We start from the raw sequence: 18,492 nt of genomic DNA on the forward strand, positions 1-18,492 counted from the left end.
AAAAAAAGGATGCACGCTGTTCCTCTCCTTATGTCTGCAGGACGAGTTGTAATAGTTGCAGTTCGACAGATATGTTTCTGTGAGCTTACAATTTGTGCTGCTTTTAGACTGCGACCAACTGTCCCAAAATTATCTTCATAATGTCTTGCTGAACCCTGATTAGCCTTTTTGACTCCTGCCCTGCTGTTCTTTGGATCATGCCACGTTCTTGCCACCTAGAAAGTAAGGTAGTGCTTGCCTGCACACCTGACTGTACACGGTGTAAGAAACTAAAACTCCCTTGTTTGGCCTTGCTTCCTATGGAAATATGCCAAGAGAGTACAAAACAAGCTTGCCAATAGACAGTGCAATGACAGTGGCAGACAGTGACAGAAAGTGCAAGTGTGCTATACCAACTTACCCGATCTTCAATATTTATGTAACAACGTTGACATTATGAATCTTGAAAGTTATCAGAAGGAAAAGTGAGCTCATTGTAAATGGCTCACGGGACGCTGATGGTAAATAAAGTAGAACCTCGTTGTTACGATCCCGGCATACGATTTTCCGGGAAACACTATCTTTCAGCAGCAGCATTCAGTACATCGCCAGACTGCGACAGTATCGTATGTTTTTCCACTGCTAGATCCCATGCAAACAACGAAAGGCATGAGGCGCATGCAATCGCGAACAGTAACCGCCCGCTGCAGCAGCTTTCCCGCAATACTTGCCCCACCTGTCTCGCGCGAAGATGCTGCGTGCACTCAATTTCCTGTTCCGGAACCAGCGAATCCCCTCCTGGGTTGTAGCACGCTGCATTCACGGCTATCACTGTCGGCCCTATTGCAGTAAGCACGTTCACCTATCTGCGTCGCAGTGCCCACACGCACTGCCCTTCCCTGCTTCAGGCGGTGCAACGTGAGTGTTGACTGTCTCTGGAGGCACCACGTTCCGGCCAGCCAACTCGATTTCGTTTCAGTAAAGCAACAACATGCATCTTGGGTTACTCGGGCTTCATGAGCTTAATGTGCGTCGGCGTCCTGTGCCGCAACAGTGTGCGTCTCGTGCTGCAACGATTTGCACGCTTTACTTTATGTAGATGTCAACTACGGCTCGGTCTGTCAAATTTTTTAGTGACTTCGGATCATACGTGCTGCAACGATTTGCACGCTTTGCTTTACGTAGACGTCAACTACGGCTCGATCTGTCAAAATTTTTAGTGACTTCGGATCATACGTTTTCCTGGTTAGCATGTTTTTTACTTGCATCTTTTCCACATTGTGTGAATGAGGCTATGCTGTGTTATGTTAGGATGGATTTGTAAATTTGTAAAACTCGTAAAAAAGGCAAGGACAAACCATGGGTGGCAATGCCACTGGGAACTTCCTGCACCAGATCCTCATCACATCGGATATTTTCAGTGTCTGCTTCGGGCTGGTTAATCATTTAGCAGAGAGGAGATTTGCATTCCTGAGGCAAGCAATGTGAAAAAAAAAAACAACTAAACGACAAAAACAAGGACGAACACAGCCCTGAAATATGACCTGTCTGTCATATGAAGTTTTTTCACGCTGCTTGCGTCAAGAATACAGGTACATTATAATACCAACTCTCCCAGCAAACTATCCTTCAGAACTATGTTATGTTGTGATGGAACAAAAGATCTGGCCCATGAACTTTTGTAAACCTTTGTGTTCAACAATTGCTCAAATGCAAGAAAACACTTTAATATCCATGACGTCGCACTTACATCCTGGCACTATAGTTTTGGCATGACACACACGAAATGGAAGTGTGCCCTTCATTTTATCCACTGGTACTGTACCTTTGCATGCCGAATAAATGAACTACTATATTTACTCGTGTAAGATTCATGCTTTTATTTTTTCAGATTTTTTACAGGGTGTGGGAGTAAAATGTGATTTGTTTTGATTCACCCCCACCCTCGATGTCCGAGACGGTCTGCACAAGTGGCTTCAATGAATGACTTAGGCTTCAAACACGCAGACGCTGATGTATGAACTAACAAAACTTGTATTTAAAAATAATTTACAAAGTTCAGTTACAAGATTGCATGGTTTCGACAGTACATCGGTTACAAAGAGTTACACTGGTTTGGACCGCCTAGACTGACCCTATCTTGGCCGAGCCGATGGTGCTTAGCAGCGAAGTCCGGTCTACAACTGATTAGAGTGCTGCGGCCCCATTTTGTAGACCCAACGCTGCACCCCAAAATGTTTACTGTCGAATTACTAATAGTTTGCTTTCTGACTGGGAAATCCATTCACCAATCCTTGCTTTTGTTAGGACTTTTATGCGTGATTGGCCAGTCGAACAACCAACCATCTTGGAACACTTTTTGAGTAGAGTTCGCAGCATAGAATCTTTACCAAAATACACAGCATACAACAACGAAAGCACGAGGGTCATGCTACCAATATATGTTGGAAGTTCCGAGAGACGGCATGTCAGCGCAGCTGGTGTAATAAAGTGCCAACAAGCAAAACACATGCGCAAAATCTTTAATCTAGGAAGCATCGGGATCATGCTGCCAGTCCTCGGACACGTGCGCAACGCGACCAGCTTCCCAGGGGGCCGAAGGTCATGTGGCGCCATTAACAACCACTTGTGTGCGAGTGAAACTGCCAGTGAGGAGCACGGGATAACTGTCCACCAGGCAACGTGAGCCCCGTGTCTGGACTGCAAGACAAAACATTCTTTCGACGCCTCAGATCTGAGACAAAACCGTAGGCTCCCATGTGGCTCTAAAAAACCACACGCCGGTCAGCGCCATAAAACCCATAAAAAGTAATGGTGGTCGTGCATCCGTTCGGCATCGTCCGATCCACACTGCATCCAGACCCGAACCACGCATACTCCAAGCCATAGTCCACCCACCATAGCACCGCTGTAGAACCTGCTGTGGCTGTAGTGGCTGTGGTTTCGGGCTGCCAAGTGCGAGGTTGCGGCATCAAATCCTGGCCACGGTGGCCGCATTTCGTTGAGGACGAAATGTGAAGGCACCCATGTACTTAGATTTAGAGAGAGAGAGAGCAAAGGATAAAGGAAAGATTTAGATGCACGTTAAAGTACCTCAGGTGGTCCAAATTTCCTGAGCCCCCACTATGGTGTGCCTCATAATCAGATGGTGGTTTCAGCATGTAAAGCTCCATAATTTAATAAAAACATTTTTTTAGCTCCGCTGCGTAAGTCAGATGCACAATAGTGTCATTTGTTGCCCTTCAGGGCAATTTCAACTTGTGAATCTGTTCACACCCACCCGGTGGCCGCATGCAAGGAGAACGTCTGAGGCTGTTCCAAGGAGGCGCCTCACAAAGGTGGTTCGAGGCCCCTCATCACTGTCAAGTGTGAATGCTACTGTGGTGATGGTGGTTTTCTCCGCTCCCCGAGCTCTACAATAGTTAGGAGTGCCGACAGCCTGTTTACTTTGCTTACGTGCAATATCCCGCTCCGTGTCAACTGTTGACGGCCATTACTCAAGTGGTGTCGGTTCGCAACAAGCTCGTCGAGATGCAAACCCCTTGCCCAGAATGCCCCTGCCGCGCTTTTTGCTTTTTTTATGCCAGTTCGTGATGGTGGGCTTACAGTGGGCCTTACACAGTCCTTAAATTGATGTCTTAAACGGCACTCAGTCTGCTATGCAGCTGACTGTAAACAGTCTTATTAAGTTGTCCTCGTCATTTGATGAACTCGCCCCATCTGCTCTACTCGAAAGCTGGTCGTTCACTGTGCAGTCCATAACTGTTTGAGATTCTCGTCACCTTGAAGCTTTTGATGACAGTCTGTCGTGTGTCACCGATCTCGGGGCGTGCATATGTTAGGAGAGATGGGGTTGGGAGACACAGAGCAGCACAGCAAACAGATTTTAATTACCATATTTACACGATTGTAAGCCGACCTATTTTATAAAATTTGAAAATCTGAAGTGGGGGGGTCGACCTACAATTGAAACCAAAACACGGCACCGCCAAAAAAGCGAGACCAACGAAATATCGGGGGAGCTACAATGTAGGTACAATTTTATGTTTGCTCTATGGCTCTGCCCATAGCTCTTCGCTGTCCTGTGAGCTTGTTCACTTTTCGTAAGGGTTTTTCAACATTTTTGAGAGTTTTACAGTGCACACAACTCTCATGGGGGGGTGTCGATAGTTGATGGAAGTGCAGCTGTTGCATTCGCAGCGGCACCCTCAGAACAATGGTGCTTGCGGGGAGTATTGACAGTTCATGGAAGAGCAGACACCGCTCATGTGTTTCGCTTTCCCTGTAGCTCTTAGTTTGATGCGTACGACTTGACCGCCTGCTACGTGCTAGTTCCATGTTTCCTCAGTAGGCATGAGTACTCTAGGCCCACTAAACATTCGGCACTCGTTCACAGCAACATTTAAGAGGGCTGCCATATTTTACGCTGAAGAAACAAATCACTGCACAGCAGGCCACTGTTCTCTGTTCGAGAAGTTCGATGTTTCTGAATTGGTGGTGCGAGAGTGGCAACTACAGTGAAGCAAAATTTTCACCTGGAACGGCAAGTGAAGAATTTCCCACGGGCCAAAGTCTGGACGCTTTCCGCAGCTGTAGGCCAAGCCTGCGGCGTATGTCTCTGAAATGCGTGATTGGTCCCTGCCAATGAAGTGTGACATGGTCATGAAACAAGCCTGGATCTTGTGGAGATGGGCTTGCACAAGGCTCAACCTATGAGTGACACGCTCAGGAAAGGGCACGACACTCCTCCACTTTGCAGCGCACAGTGGCGCTACGCCAGGGTTCGTCAACTCTCCGACACGGCACAGAGAAGGCTCCAGAGTCAGATCGCCAACGAACGCGGGTTTATTCACCCCAGATACAGCACAGTGCTACAGTCATGGCGCTTACAGGTAAAGGTTCACCGCAAGACGGATTGAGTATGCGCGCCTGCTCCGCTAGGGCTAACCGGTAAGCTGTCCACCAAGTGTGAGAACGAGGAGTTGCAGGATCAAAGGTCCCAAGTACTGAATTCGTTGCGGGCCTTTGAGCATCTGCTGCAGCAAGGAAGCATTCAGCGGAAGGGAGCTTGGGTGGAGAGGGCGCCTGGGGGTCGCCACTCGGGAGGCCAATCAGGACGTGTCCCGGTGACACATGCTTGTGCGGTGACTCGAGCCGGGGAGAGAGAAGCACAGTTTGCGTGGGAAGTTAGCTTTGACGCGCTAGCCGTGTCCGCCGTGTTGCCGTTACGGCGGCGGTTTCCGGAAATCTAGCTATATATACTAAGCACAATGCGCGAGTTGGGGGACGAGGCGTGGAAAGGCACCTCGATCCCCACAATCTTCACCTTTTAATGACCTGCTGCACCATGAGTACAACGAGTGGCTTGCAGCAGTAGACTGCGAACTTATGCCAACAGGACCCGTCAAAAGAGCCTCCCCGATGGTTGTGTGTAGTTGGGTGCATTCGGCGGGGGCTGCTGTTCCACAAGATGTGTTGGTGGGGTCGTTTGCCAAATGTGGAATTCCGTTGGACGATGACGTGCTGTGGGACCATAGCAGCGATGACGATGGCAGAACTAATGAAGATGATGGCACAAGTGAAGACAAGTAGTGCAGTGACCGTGCCAGCTACCAATAAAATTTAGTTATCGAATGCATCCTCGGGTATGCTCTTCTTTTCTTCTTCCCTGTCACACGCGATATGGGGTGTCGGTTTACATTCGAGTCCACTTAAAATCGTGTAAATACGGTACACTCAAAACTCAATTGACTCAAAATAAAACTTTATGAAGGAATGGTAACACTTATGTAACCTAAACATGTCCTTATCACCGTCTACAGTAGTCCTAGGCGTTTTCTATATGAAAGTCAGGCAACCCTAGCCTATGGCTGCGATGCTATGAGAAAGAAGTGTTCGTACAGACTTGTGTCAGGGCACGTTTCTTTCGAGTCCGGTGCGTGTCGGATCTTCATCGTAGTCGGTGTTCTTGCCAACTCCGTAGACATTGCTGCCTTGCTGTAGGCCAGTCAACTCCGTCTCTGATGCCGGTGTCCCAAACTCCGTGAGTGACGTGGCACTCCGGGCTCACCAGTTAGACCTAACTTCGGGTTCCACCGCTACTTCCTTTTAGAGTGCCAATAAGATGCCACGGGGACTATCGTACGTGCTGGTCTGCCTCTGAAGGGGGATCCTTCCTGGAGTGCTCGGCAATGCCGTGACAGGCTGCAGCAGGTCCAAGGAGCCTCGCTCAAACGTCGCAAATGTCGCAAACGTCGCTAAGGTCGATGGCCACACCCTGGACCGCTAGCGTCACAGACCTAACTGAACCTTCATGGCTCCCTTTGCCAGTGCAAGGCCGACGCTACAACCTTCTTGGCTCAGAGCCACGTCGATAACGCCAGCTCGGTGCCGCTTCTCGCTCGATCAAAGCTCGGGTGACACACCTCTAGGGCTCGTGCTGTTAGGACCAATACCTGCACATCGTCCTCTTCTTCCTTTCTGCGCCACATGCCTCTTACATACGACACAGTCTCGAACAAAACCACACACTACATTCAAAATCCACAGGCATGCTTTATGCAGTAGTTCCCTCTTAATGTGCCCAAAAGCGCGGTACAGCTAAAGCTGCTACACAACACACCTCGACACAACTGAAGCCATTGAAGCATGCTAGAAGCTGAAAGCTTTGCTGTGTCGGCCGTGTGATGTGCGATCAAGATTTGGCAGGATACAGCGACAGTGACGGTGGCATTGGAGGCAGGATATTAATTACTGCCATCTACTAGGCTTGCTGAAACCAACTAGCATGCTGCAACAGTACACTGATGCTATCTTCAAGGCCACACATGTGAATATGCTTTGTGAAATATTTTTAAATTTTCGTGCTCGAAAATCGAGGTACATTACATTAGGGCTGGGCTTATGCAAGTATTAATAAAATTGTTTTGAAGGAACGCATTACACCTCTAAACTTATCTAGCCATTTAGTGACTGATTGAAGGAACACTAAAGAGAAAAGTGAACTAAGCTGGGTTAGTAAATTGCCCTTCTACAATACCAAAGTAGATACTCCTGCTGTGAGAAAAAGCTTGGTAAGGCAAAAAAGACATAAAAGAAATGAAGGTAAGACAAGCATTGCAAAACTTCCAAGGCAGCATTACGAGTAGTTCCTAAACCAGGTAGCTGCGAATTCATCGTTTTTGATGGCGTCTGCTCGGCCATAGTTAAATATTTGTAGATAAAAATGAAGCACATTATATTCTAAATGAGCCAAAGAATGAACCCGGCAAGTTCCAAGAACTTCTACTCAGCCACAATCTCCCAAATATGAAAGAATACTTTGAAACTCTTCACATCGTAACGAGATACTGATGCTGGGCCTTTGGGGTAAAATTAAAAACAATTTTACTTGGACCTTAATTTTCTCTTCAAATAATGGACTAACTACCGTGATAACAGTAAAAATGGCATCCTTAAAGAACACATCAGTGCAAACTGATTTGGGCTTTTTCTGTAGTGTCCGGCTTAAAATGCACACTGACCATTGCTGCTGCCTTTGTTTCGCAGCTGGCGGTGCTGCGTTGCAGCTTGGCCGAAGAGTCCCTGGGCATCTCGGTGAACGGTCGGCTGAGCGGCAGCAGCAGCGGGGCCAACTCCCTACCCGTCCGCGAGCTGCTGGAGCTGGCCGCACCCGAGCTGCAGACCGCCTGCCTGCGACTGGCCGTGCCTGGACCAGCAACGGAGCAGCAACTGCTCAAGCTCGACGAGCAAGGGGTCAGTGACAACGTCATTTGTAGGCTAACTGTAATGAAATTTCACTTTGGCTAAGTAGGCTAGATTGAAGCACTCTTGGCAAAGCAATTTTCTAATTAACAGTCTTTAAAGGGACACTAAAGGTAAATATTAAGTCAACGTGGACTGTTGCAATACCATCCCAGCATTCTGAAGCCTCCGCGTACCTCTAGCGCAGTTCAAATTGCCCGCCCTCCATTCGAGGAATGGTGACGTCATGATCTCATAGTGACGTTGCGCCGTCGGTGAGTGAAACGGCGCCCGCAGACGGTGCTACGGCTTTTCTGCGCAAAATGCAAACGCGCGGCCAGAAACAGAGCCACGACAGAGCCGCCAGCAGCGCTAAAATGGAACTATGGTGGCTAGCGGAAAGGAAAGCGCGCGACGATAAGCTGGTGTTTTATTTTATGACGTCAACTTTGACGCTCGTTACAATGGACGACCCTGGCAACGACACATTGGCTCGCGATGCTGGGCTTGACTTCAGCGATTTAAGCACTGATGAACGTGACCTGATGCTGAGGGTTCACGCTGCCGGCGTCGTTGCGTACTACGTACTACGACGGCAACTGTATGTCAAGGCTGTACATATTCGCACATTTGTAACGTTTCCTTCATGACAACCAAATGCCGCACTCACCGCCTCATCTTCACCCTGCAGTTGTTCTTGCACTTTGGAGAATGCAGGCAAGACTGATGGAACAGCACTACGGGAAAGCATTGCTTTAAAAGGCACTCTACACCACTTCAGTAAGTCGGCATTGAACTCTTAATCCTCTGGACGAAAGTGCAGCGAGCACACTGTGCGATTTTTCGGCTCAGCCAACGCGCTGGGGTAGACGTATGGCACTTAACGACTTCGAACGGAGAGGTTCACTCGTTGGCACAGAGTGATAAGTAACATTGGATTCGCCACTGCAACTGCCCTTGTCCAAGTTCCGCGGACCGTTCGCACATCCCGCGACATCACATGGACGTGGCATTCTCGCTGCTTATTCCAAATGCAAGTTTCGCGAGCCAGCAGAACCAGCGCAGCACGATGCGATAACGAAACAACTCCAAAGTGCGCGTGGTGCAGAGTCCAGCACGCAGAGTCGAGCGAAAACGAAACCTTTCGACCACCCATGTTATTGAAGGGTAACATCGAAATGTTATTTTTTTCTTAGAATCGAACAGTAGACAAGTAGCATTTTCTTCCGTCTTCTAACCTAATGAAATGATCTTTTTAATACGAGTAGTTGAGTACTAGTGACATAAATTATGATGAGGAGTGCCTTCGTCATCGGGCTAGTATCGGGATGTCGCTGGGGGTCTCAAATCGTGTCATGCATGTACCTCGATTTCTCGGTTCCTAAAGCTCTGTTTGCGATTATATTGATGCCTTACGCGTTCTAGAGCATTGCTTCATCACTTTAACTTGACTTCATAGCAACCTTTAGTGTCCCTTTAATGACTATCAGTTATCTTGCCTCCTCTCATTCGGTAAATGTACTTAAGGCTAAAAGCAAGAACAGTGTGTGTCAGTGAGTACAAAGTAAAAATTTAGGTTATTGTCACTTATGTTCTTTAAGCCAAAAGTGAATCATCTAGGTACTTTAAGCACAGCATCAGCTGATAGTGCAGTGCACTGGAGGAATACTGGGCACACTGGAGGAATAACGCATGTGGCGTGCTGCCGGCGCTAAAACGATGCTGAGACAATGTGGCCACACCGACTGGCGGTGTGCTGTGACTCAGTTGAGGGAGGGAATGGCAGCTTCCTTTTTTTTTAACTTCAGAAGAACTTACGGACTTTGAAAAGAACAAAGTTCAGCGCAAACGGGTAAGCTTTGTTAACATTGATAAATAAAAGTGTGTTGGCTGCCGTTCGTGGGGCGTCAAGTGATGCTGCTCCGCATAACGCATTATGCGGAGCAGTATCACTCAGCTCCACACGAACCTTTGCTCTTGAGTCTGTCACTGATTACACTTACTTTCATACTTTTTTTGAGTGTGCATTGGATAACACAATATTTGTATGGTACGTTTTAATTTCTGGTACCCGTGAAAATTGTGTCAACAAGGCTCCACTGTACTATTTGTTTTGTGAAAGTGCACTTTTTTTATGACCGACCAGAGGTTGGGAAAAAAAAAAATTTATTGCATAGTAAATGATGTACAGGAAAATGATGCTTCGGGGTCAATAAAATTCTCTAGTACAACACTTTTGCTAGGCAGTGTCATAACTGCAGTTATTTGTTGCTGTCTTGAAGGATGGACATGTTTGTGGAGCGGTGACATCCTCCTGCATGCCTCAATTCCTTCAGACACTGAAAAGAGCTGCTCGCTCGACCCACTACGGTCTGGTATCGGATGGTATCTCTTCGCAAGCCGAGCCTAGAGTGGGCCCCATGCTTACACCACGACTCACACGGATATTCTTCTTGGCCAAAAATTCCACCATGCATGTACAGTAGAACCTCATTGATATATTCCCGTTACATACGTTTTCTCGGTGCCAACATTCGCAATGAAGAACACAAAAAATTACCCAATAGTTACGCTCATTGCCCAACAGTTACCCAGCAGTTACGCTGTCGCTGCCAATCCTATTGCGATAAGCATCTTTGGCTGTCTGTTTCACAGCGCATGGTGCCGTCGGAAGCATAGCATACGTTTTTAATAGGCGACAGCGACAATGCGCCGCCGTTCCCTGCTGCAGACTGCGATCGTATAAGTTTTCCGGCTGCTAGATCCGATGTGAACAGGAAAACGCGTGAGGCGCACCCGATCAAGAGCAAACATGCACAGTTTCTTATTCTGGTACCAGTAAATCTCCACCCAGGTCGTCACACGCCGCATTCACAGCTGTCGCTGCCAAACCTGTTGTGGTAAGCATCTTCACTATTTGTTTTACAGCACGTGGTGCGTAGTGCCATTGGGGGCGTGCTACAACCTTTTATTAGGCGATAATCCAAACAAGCCGGCGTTCCCTGCTGCAGGAGACGCGATGTGGCCATCACGTTTCACTTCGGCATCATCCAGTGTCGCCTACCTGCTCGATTTCATTTCGGTTTCCTGTCGTCTTTTTAAAACCCCACGCTATAGGAAAATAAAACAAAATGCGTCTCGGGCTGCCCGAGTGCCGCCAGGTCGATGCACATGGCCTCTTGCGTCGCTTTGCACTACGCAGATCTCAACAATACGGGAGTGTGTCACATTTTTTTTTCTACTTTGGATCCTATGTTTTCCCGGTTAAAAAGTTTTTCTTGCAGTTTTCTTCCAAAACTTATGAACGAGGTTCTACTGTATCTTTCAATCTGTGTTTGTGGCAATGGAAATTGTTACCACAAGCAAGGGAAAATTGCTGTTTGTTGATGAGCTTATCGAAGTCTTTCTAAAGTGCTGATGTCGAATTAGCGTCTTCAGAAGCTTTCATTCTTAAGGACCTATGTGGGTTTCTAGGTGTTTAAATTTTATTTCCTTTTTCTAAAGCCAGGTTTTTAATTCACTTTGCATCATAGTGGTACTCGGCTACTTCAGAGCGAGGGTCTGAAAAAAATTTCACCCGACAATTACGATGCCCCCGAATGCAAATTTTGAGCACAGCTGTTTAGGTGTTCTGAGTTGGCGGTATATTATGGCAAAAAATTCGATTCTGAAGGACAATTTGCTCTAGGTGGATGCGCTGAGCCACCGCTCGGGCAGCTTGTTTAGCACTAGCAGCAGACGAAGCATTTGCACCGGTTGGTTCGCCCATAGTTCAGGAAGTCTGCGTGAATATGGGAATGTGTGGCTTGTGCGGAGTGAACTCTTTAGCGGCAGGTGCGCCGCAGGCAAAGTAGGACATGACCCCTGGCCCCGAAGCCCACACCTGTGCTTTGTTTCCACACTGGCTACTAGCCTGGTCATGCCGGCACACTGCTTTACTCCTCACCGTTTTCACCATACCCTCCTCCACTTTCCGCCTCCTGGTTATGTTGCACCCTTCTCTCCGCTTTCGTCCTCGCGTATTTCATCCTCCCACTGCACTCTGCGTTTCCCTTCATCCTCAACTGTGCGTGTTTGCTCAGCTACACCGAGGCCAACACTGACGCTTGCTGCAGGAACGGACACCTGCGCATCTCCACAGATCGCATTCAGATCTGCATTCAAAAACATTGCCAAATTTGTAGTTTGGAAACCATGATTTTAGGCACTTAGCCAGAGTAGCAGCACACACACAGAAGTTTAAAACCTCGTGACTGGTGTTGTTCAGATGCATGAAGAGGTAGCCCAGTGTGGGTACTTGAGCTGATAGTGTCAGGTAGCCAAGCACTAGCAGGGGCTCTGTTACAGTGCCCCCTTCTTACTTCTGATGTGCATCATAGCACGGTAAATATGTTTCACTGCAATACATTGTTTTGCCGCATAGCAGTGTTGTACAGCGGCGAAGCTGACTTTAAAAAATTGACAACAGCAATTTTCGGAGGTTTGAATATTTCGAATAGTAAAAGTTCCTTTCGAATTGAGTCAAACACTAAGCAATTCATATTGAAGGTTCTAAGTTTTGAATATTTGCTCCCTGCTAAAAATGTAGGATAACTAAAGCTAACTGGCACAGTCCGGTTCGAGTATGCTGAGTACTTCTAATATGATCCAACGTCTAATAATAAATTATGATTCTGAAAAAAAAAGAAAGAGCTCTGTAGAACACCACATAATAAAAAGTTTGTTAATTCACACGATAACCGGGTTCGCCTCGGATAATTCGAACTGCGCACCACCATGGCTGACTCCTGGCTCTCACGCTATGGGTCACTACCCAGCGAAGCAACAGGTGGCACAAAGTGCTTATCACCATCATCATCGATCCACATCCCAGCAACAGCACCCTCAGATCTCAGAGGCTATGCTTCTGTGGACTGCATGCACCAGAAGAGATTGAAGGAGCTGGAAGCATGTCATGGTTGCCATGTTCTTGCGTTTATATTTGCAGATGGTTAGTTTGACTGATAGTGGAGCATGCGGCCAATGTGACGCATCTGTTAGTTCGAATTTTGTTATAATTCTAATTCAACAAGCGTGCCCATGAAATTTGAATTAACAAGCTTTTAGTGTAAGTCAATTTTATATATAAGTCAACAGCCAAACTCCTACTTTTCACAGCAAAAAGAAGCAAGAACTTGTGAAATCTGGCAAGCATATTAAGGTTGCATGTAAGAAATTTCCTAGAGCGTTCAAGCCTTATAGAGGATTCGTTACAGCGCAACACAAGACACGGACAAAAGAAGGTATAAAACGACGACACAGCTCTTATAGCTTCTTTTTTCCGTGTCTTGTATTGCGCTGTAACGAACCTTACTACGAAGCCCAATCAACTGGCCCAATTTGCCATCTTGATGTGTTATAGAGGCCAAAGTTTCACCTAACGACAGTGGTGAGGACGACACGGAAAGTGACAGCACGAGGGATTCAGGCTCAGCAGTGGCAGATGTAGCGCGTTATGTCAGCCTCATGCGGGTGTTCGCTGATAAGAGGGGGCTGGCAAAAAAGCTGGCTCGTAGCTTGAGCGAGTTTGAGGCTGTCGTCGTTGCTGCTAGCCCGCCGCAGGATCAGATGAAAATAACATGCTTTTGTCACGCGAAGTGAATAAGTACTGCATGATTTCTGCCATGTCATCGTACTCTTTCGTAATTCTGTTTTTGACAGATAAGCGGGCGATCTTTCACTATTTCGGTTAAGCAGTACTACCATTTAGCACGTACTTTTTTCAAGCTCCGGCCAACTACGGTTTAATGTGGTTTCACTGCTGTCACAAAGGTGAAATGTTTTATGACTCTGCAAATTACTGTTTAGCATTACTTTCTTGCTTGCTTACTTTTGCTTGTTGTGTTAGTCTAGTCTCCTGTCATTGTCTTCTAGTTTGTGCACAAAAGCCTACTGTCATGGAATGCTAGCAGCTGTCCTAAACCAGTACCCTACTGTTCAGCAGCTTACCGTTGCATTTGGTCTGTTTTGTAACAATGTGCAATTTAACTGCAAGTAAGATGGTGTGTCATGCGAGCTGCGCCAGGTGTTGCTGTGGGACACAAACGGCACCATTTACTGCTGTTTTGCAATGTAACTTCTGCAGTGGATGAAGGTCAGTGTTGTCAAGTTTGTAGCAGTCAGTTGGGAATGTTGTGTTGTTAGTGAAGGGTCTTGGCCTAACTACTATCAGACAGACATTTTGCTTCAGATAGTTTCCTCATGGGTTCACACTGTTGCTGTTCAACTGCTCTCGCCTTAATGATGCAAGCTTCCCGCCTTTTCTTTTATTGCAGCTGATGAAATCGTACAAGGTTGGGGTCATGTACTGTCGGGCAGGACAGGCTACCGAGGAAGAAATGTACAACAACGGTAAGTGGGGATCGATTGGAGGGAAGCGTTTGGGGCTGCGTATACCTCACAGTGGCTGTGGCTACTACTGTTGAGATTTCTTCTGTTACATGAAAAATTTCCCACAGAACTGATCTACAATGATTGCCTAGTTATGCAAGAGCATTCACACAACACACACACACATTATTCAATTGCCATTGCATCATTGTTCGCTTCATTTGTTGTGCCAAAGACAGCTATCATGACACAGTGCGTGCTGAAGTATGATACATACAATTCTGCGCCCCTTGTCAACTGTTCATTCAAATGATCGACCAGCTGATATCCAGTCGACTTACATTAATTTGACTCAGACGAAACTGACAAAACTGATTGAATTATCTCACGGGTTGAATTAAACAAGGTGCAGGAAAAATGCCAAAACACATGGCTGAGTCGATTGGCAGCATTTGCCTGATTCTAGCATCCTCGTGCCCACATTCTGTGTATCCAATGTAGAAAGCTGTAGTAGATATTACATTAAAGCTTCTAAACAAAGTAGAAATGGAACACACACAGCTGATATTCTAGCAAGAAAAAAATCCAAGGTCACCTAAGCATTTCTTATGAGTTGTGAATGCGAAAGCATTAATGTCCAATTGAACGCCGCTGAGTCTACCTTCGAGTTGCGAACTCGCGGGCAAGCGAGGACATCGAAACGCTTAGCACGCTTTAATTTGGTCTTATTAAGGTGCAGTTAGAACGCAGCCGAGAGCTTGCATGGTCGAGGAATGTGCAGGTAACACAGGCTTCTGAGAGAGATAGAAAGAGGGGGACTTGCCATCGTGGCAATGCCTTCTCCCCTCACGCAATATGTGTCATGCTACCGAGGCAGCAGGTGTACCCTTCCACCTGCACTGCTCCGTCAAGGGGCACTCGTGACATGGCGTCACAGCCAATGGGAATCTAGGTGCTGCTACAGACACGGGATGCTGGCTTTTTTGCTCAATGAACCATTTGACGCATTTGAAGCTAAACATTTCGACAGAATTGCCTGTCTGGTTGGGAAATTGATTAGAACTTGAGACTGACTCCAACCAAATAACTGAATTTTATTAGCCCGACGTTTCGGAGCCCATTCGGCTCCTTCTTCAGGGGGTTGTTCTTCGGGGGGTGGCGGTGTGCCTCTTTTAAAGCGTCTTTTAAAGACGCTTTAAAAGAGGCACACCGCCACCCCCCGAAGAACAACCCCCTGAAGAAGGAGCCGAATGGGCTCCGAAACGTCGGGCTAATAAAATTCAGTTATTTGGTTGGAGTCAGTCTCAAGTTCTAATTTGACGCATTTGCACCAAAATGGGCAAGGGTGTAATATGAATTGCACAATGGCAGCCATCGGTTGCAACCTATCGCGGCCCTGATCAATGATCAATCTATCTGAGCCAGCAGCGGTTGCCGAGCTGACATGATCAGGAATGCTGTAAGAAACTAAGTTATCCCGCTGTGAATGATTTTCGGCATCGTTGATACGTGCTTCGAGCCCAGAAATATGATAAGTAGTACAGTCGCCGACTGATTTTCCCGACTCCAAAAATTTGGACATGCTCGATTATTCGGTCTGCTTCGCGGCACCGCCATTCTCCCCATAGACCATAATGTATAACAATTGCTGAAAGTTCGGACACCTTGCAACCTCTCGTCTGATTTTTCGGACGCTCCTTGAGCGAACTCAATCGAGAGCACCATGCACCGACTCTGACCGGTGCATGGTTCGACTTGCTGGATGCCATTGTTGTTTTGAACGGAGCCTCCTTGCTGCCCCACGAAGTGTCGCTACTGCAAATCCCCGCTCATCATCATCGTTTCTGCCTGGTTCGACAGAGTGGCTCTACAGCAGTTCCGGTTTCAGCTTAGTAAACCATGTCAAGACAATCCAGCAGCTGATTTGTTTCTTCGCGCACGACGCTGCGAGTAGGCCACATTTTTCATTTGTGTGACTGGTGTTGGCATGGTGGTGTTTGCTTTGTGTATGTGCTGTGTCGAGGTTCCGGTGATCCAACGCGGCATACGGAAACATCGCGTCAAGTGTCTAATGGCGCCAACAGTGCCCGTGCTGACTGCGCTGTGAAATGCTGGAAAGTGGGTGCCAGGAGGCCTAAGATTTCTCGCCTTCCGATGTGCCCCCTACTGACGCGGAAAATGTTCTGCCGAGACCTGCGCAGTGGTTGCATTGCGCTTCCGGACACCATCTCATTTGACAGTTTCACAAGTGCTGATACTGCTGTACTGACATGCGCAGAACTCGACAACGGCGATGAGTCGGAAGATGACGCACCATGTGCTACGCTGCCGTCGCATGCGGAGCGTGTACAAGCAGTGACTGTGCTTTCAGCCGCTTATAGTGACCGTACGACCCTCTTCGAGATTCAGGCTCATCTGATTGCACGTAAACGCAACAGCGTGCAACGGCGCATTCACGATTTCTTCAAGCTTACTGCCGAGCCCAAATAAGTGCGTGGAAATAAAGGATTTCATTTTTTTTCTTAATCTGCTTTTTCGGACACCTGTTTATTCAGACATTTCCGCAGTCCCCGTGAGGTCCGAATAAACGGTCGGCGACTGTATATGCTCGGCCGTGGTGCGCATTGCATCCACTTCGTTTTGAATGGTCAAAAGCGTCTGGTTGCAACATTCAAGGTTGTTCGTTCATTTGCTTAGGTCAGTAACTGCTTTGTCTGTAGAAGTCAGTTGAGACTTAAGACCCTGAATTTCAGTGGTTAGCTGGGTCTGGCCGGCGATTAGTTTTCGCAATGCGGTTGGTAGGCTTTCAGGAATGTCAGGGCCCGGATTTGTTTCCACGTCACTGGCCAAAATCAGCAAGACGTGGATCACGTAAGCACATTCGCCAGTAATGGCAACACAGCAGTGCAGGCTCTGCACTGCTGCACCAGGAAATAATTCCTTTTTTTTTTTCAAAAAGAGCACACAGTTGAGTAACCTGCATTACAAGAGTGAAAGGTTTAGTGATCTGTGGAGATGCGCAGTCACCTAGCCTACATAGCTGTGTTGACAGCCGTGTCTAGTTTAGGCCTGATGGCTGCGTTGCCGTTGACAACGATGGGTATAGCCATTCCCGACTGAGGACCACGGGCCGCCACTTTTTCTGTAAGACGTCCAAGTATGGCGCATTGCTGGTAGTGAAAACTTGGATGTAGCCTGGCTCGTTTCCTCGGCAGTCGACCACGTACCTCGAGAAAGTGGGCGGAGCAGTACTGGTTATCGCAGGCAGCAGGAAATGCACAGTGGCAAAGGTGATGATCTGCCTTGCTAGAGCAAAAGGCTTAGCGATCTGTGCAGATGCGCAGTCGCCGAGCCCACCAGAAGCTCACCAGATCAGGATCGAATAAGCCAAAAAACAAAATTAACCGGAGTTGGATAACGGAAGTTTACTCTATTCTTGTTTGTTATACTGGGGTTTGAAGGTATTAGCGCAACACTTTTTGGCGGGCTTCCACATCAACTGGCCCAGCAGTCAACGATTCTTAGTATGCACACTCCTTGTATATTTCCTGATGAGAGTTCTGGACAGTATGCTAAAAAAAATTAAATTATTCCAACCACTTTGGTGGTTTAATGTTCGCACTGATTTGGTAAACTCTGCTGTGCTTGCTTTCCCTTGGAGAATTTGCATTGCAGAATAATTGTGCTATGCCTCCAGTCGCAGTTTTCTCTTCAACCAAGCGAGACTTTGCCTGGTCTATAACAAATGTTGCTGTATTTATGAACACTTGATGTAACATTGTCAATTGAATCATTGTTTGCTTTTACTTTGATGAGATACAGTTGGACCTCCATATTGTGAAGAATATGGATATAAGAACTAATCGATATTGTGATGTAAATTGAAGATTTCTTTATAATAATAATAATAATAATATTTGGGGTTTTACGTGCCAAAACCACTTTCTGATTACGAGGCACGCCGTAGTGGAGGACTCCGGAAATTTTGACCACCTGGGGTTCTTGAACGTGCACCTAAATCTAAGCACACGGGTGTTTTCGCATTTCGCCCCCATCGAAATGCGGCCGCCGTGGCCGGGATTCGATCCCGCGACCTCGTGCTCAGCAGCCCAACACCATAGCCACTGAGCAACCACGGCGGGTCGAAGATTTCTTTGACCCTGCTTTTAAATCCAAGTATTCTACTGCTATAACGAAACCAAGAATGCAAGATCCGAGGCAGGATCAGTCACAGGAAAGCAAATATTCATTTGCTCAGCTGCTAAAATATTGTGTTCTGGTAGCAAAAAAGTTAGAAACTCGGGAAGAACAAATTGAAAAGTTTAATGCTGGACACACACGTGTGTTTTGGCCAGTGGCTTGACTTTGTTGGACCACAGACGCCAACATTCTGATGCTGTG

General features: G+C 47.1%; 1 protein-coding gene across 8 annotated transcripts in view; it reads left to right on the forward strand.

The window, feature by feature from the left end:
• LOC135903460 (signal-induced proliferation-associated 1-like protein 2) overlaps positions 1 to 18,492 on the forward strand; it is a 222,478-nt gene that overhangs the window by 109,606 nt on the left and 94,380 nt on the right. For all 8 annotated transcript variants that reach the window (XM_070522588.1, XM_065433782.2, XM_065433783.2 and 5 more), the window contains 2 exons: positions 7,528 to 7,734; positions 14,037 to 14,112. In XM_070522588.1, the coding sequence (XP_070378689.1) occupies positions 7,528 to 7,734; positions 14,037 to 14,112 (283 nt within the window). The remainder of the gene's footprint in view (positions 1 to 7,527; positions 7,735 to 14,036; positions 14,113 to 18,492) is intronic.

The sequence above is a fragment of the Dermacentor albipictus genome, chromosome 7 (genome assembly GCF_038994185.2).
Source record: "Dermacentor albipictus isolate Rhodes 1998 colony chromosome 7, USDA_Dalb.pri_finalv2, whole genome shotgun sequence".
Taxonomy (NCBI): Eukaryota; Metazoa; Arthropoda; class Arachnida; order Ixodida; family Ixodidae; genus Dermacentor; species Dermacentor albipictus.